At 42.8% G+C, this 2,326-nt stretch overlaps 1 protein-coding gene across 1 annotated transcript in view; it reads left to right on the forward strand.

The window, feature by feature from the left end:
* C9 (complement C9) overlaps window positions 1-2,326 on the forward strand; it is a 59,033-nt gene that overhangs the window by 16,257 nt on the left and 40,450 nt on the right. Inside the window, exon 4 of the mRNA XM_045285251.1 lies at window positions 249-396. Within this exon, the coding sequence (XP_045141186.1) occupies window positions 249-396 (148 nt within the window). The remainder of the gene's footprint in view (window positions 1-248; window positions 397-2,326) is intronic.

Below are 2,326 nucleotides of genomic sequence, written 5' to 3' on the forward strand. Positions count from 1 at the left end.
TGCAATCACCTTGTTCATCTTGGGTCTTTCTTTGAGCACATGAATGAAAATAAATAAATATGCTTATAGACACTCATATTACCAAGTGAGGAATGGGTCCGTCCGCCTCACGCCCAAAGACCCTGTACATATTCTGTCCAAATAATTGTTATGTATCTGCCCGAGCCTTCCCTTCTTCTTTTCTTTAGAAAGGGAAACAGAGAACATGTGATGTAGGCTCACTGTGGCTCTCCTGATTGTCGTTGCAGGCAGGTGCATAAAGAGACGGCTGCTGTGTAACGGTGAAAATGACTGCGGAGACTTTTCGGATGAGGATGATTGTGAAAACGACCCCCGTCCCCCTTGCCGTGACAGAGTGGTGGAGGAGTCTGAGCTGGCACGCACAGCAGGCTCTGGGTCTGTATGCCATTTGAATGTTTCTAGACGAAGACGAGGAAACAACGACCTCCATTTCTCCAATGGTGATAGACTTGGAGCTGGCCTAGAAAGCGGCCTATGGGTCTGCATTTTGTTTGAATTGCCTCTGAATTTGAAAGAGAATACATGCTGCATAGATATCTCAGAGTGATCAGGACCAATTGGCTGGCTTCAGTAGAGTTTGGGGTAATAGATGTTAAAAGAGTAGACAAATACATCCGAGGCCAGTGGAAGATGACACAGTTCACGGAGGACCGTTTAAACAATAAGAGCAATGTTAAAATGACATGATAACATTTGGAATGGAATTGCCAGTAACAGGACCAGCAATTCAACCCCAATGCTTAAGTTACTAGGAAGGTTAGCTTCTATGGACCCCTTCCCTGGATCTATTCTATATTATCTGTGGAGCCCTGGTAGTGTCATACTTACATGTTAGGCTGTGATAAATATGGTTAGCAGTTCTAAACCACCAGCAGCTTTGTGGAAGAAAGACCAGGATTTCTACTCCCATAAAGTTATAATCTCAGAAACCTGAGTGGGGGAGGGGGTTGCTATGAGTCAACATTGACTCAATGGAAGTGAGTTTGGTTTGGTTTAGACCATATTATAGGAGCCCTGGTGGCATAGTGGTTATGCGCTGGGGTGCTAACTGCAAGGTTAGAAGTTTGAATCCAGCACATGATCTGAGGGAGAAAGTCAGGGCTTTCTACTCCTATAAACAGTTAGGGTCTCAGAATCTCACAGGGACAGTTATACCCTGTCCTATAGGGTCACTATGAGCCATAATTGACATGATGGTAGTGAATTTGGCTGGAGTTTGGCATATCTTGTTATAAGTTCTAGTATTTTAGAGTTGATCCCGGAGAATGTAATCAGGGGAAGCAGTTCTGGTGTTGAAGATGATGGTTTTGAAAACTAAAGTTTCACTCACCTTCTCATCTTCCTTAAATAATGTAGAGTGGCCAAGTGGCAAATTGGCCCAACAGAGATCTAGCTGCTCCTCTATCCGGTACTATATTGACAGAGATGGCACATGGGTGTATTTCATCACTTATAATGTAATGTGTTTCTTCATTCTCATGTCCTCAGTCTCCAGTTCATAATTCATGTTCAATACTTCTTTGGTATTTATTTGTATTTATGAATCCGCAAATAAATTAATAAATTAGTTAATGAGAGTGTAGGGAGCCCTAGTAACACCATGGTAAAACCCTTGGCTGCTAACCCAAAGATCATCAGTTCAAACCTACCAGCTATTCTTTGGGACAAAAGGCTTGGCAATCTACTCCTGTAAACACAGTAACCTTGGAAAGCCTCTGAGGAAGTCCTAGTCTGTTCTGAAGGGGCTCAATGAGTCAGAATTGACTGGATGGCACAATATCACAACAATCAAAATGAGGATATAGGAATAAATGTTTTCTATTACTATAAAATACAGTCAATTCGCATCAGTTAAGATATAGAAAACACTATGAATTCATTTCAGTTAAGATGATCATCATTAAGTGTCTGGAAAGAAATTCAGGGGCAGGCTTGGAATTAGGGACGAGAAAGAAGATGAGGGAATAGTATGAACAAGGTGGAGAGCCTGTACTCATTTGCTAGGGCTGCCGTAACAAAATGCCACAAACAGGGATTTAGAAGAAAAGAAGTTTCTTGTTTTACAGTTCTGAAAGCTGGTGTGCTGGCCATATGGGTCATTTCTGAGGCTCTGAGGGAGACTTGGTCCTATGCCGCTGACTTAGTTGCTGGGAGCTATAGGCATTCCTTGGCTTAAAGCTGTCAGAGCACATGGCACATTGCCTGTGTCTCCCCAGCCCTCTGTCTCTTCTCCTCTTTTATAAGGAGTAGCCAGGGAGGATTGTGACCCACTCCACTCCATTTCGGTATGGTCTTCAAAGATTCT

The sequence above is a fragment of the Echinops telfairi genome, unplaced genomic scaffold (genome assembly GCF_000313985.2).
Source record: "Echinops telfairi isolate 266 unplaced genomic scaffold, ASM31398v2 ScPeMD7_7469;HRSCAF=8507_1, whole genome shotgun sequence".
Lineage (NCBI taxonomy): Eukaryota > Metazoa > Chordata > Mammalia > Afrosoricida > Tenrecidae > Echinops > Echinops telfairi.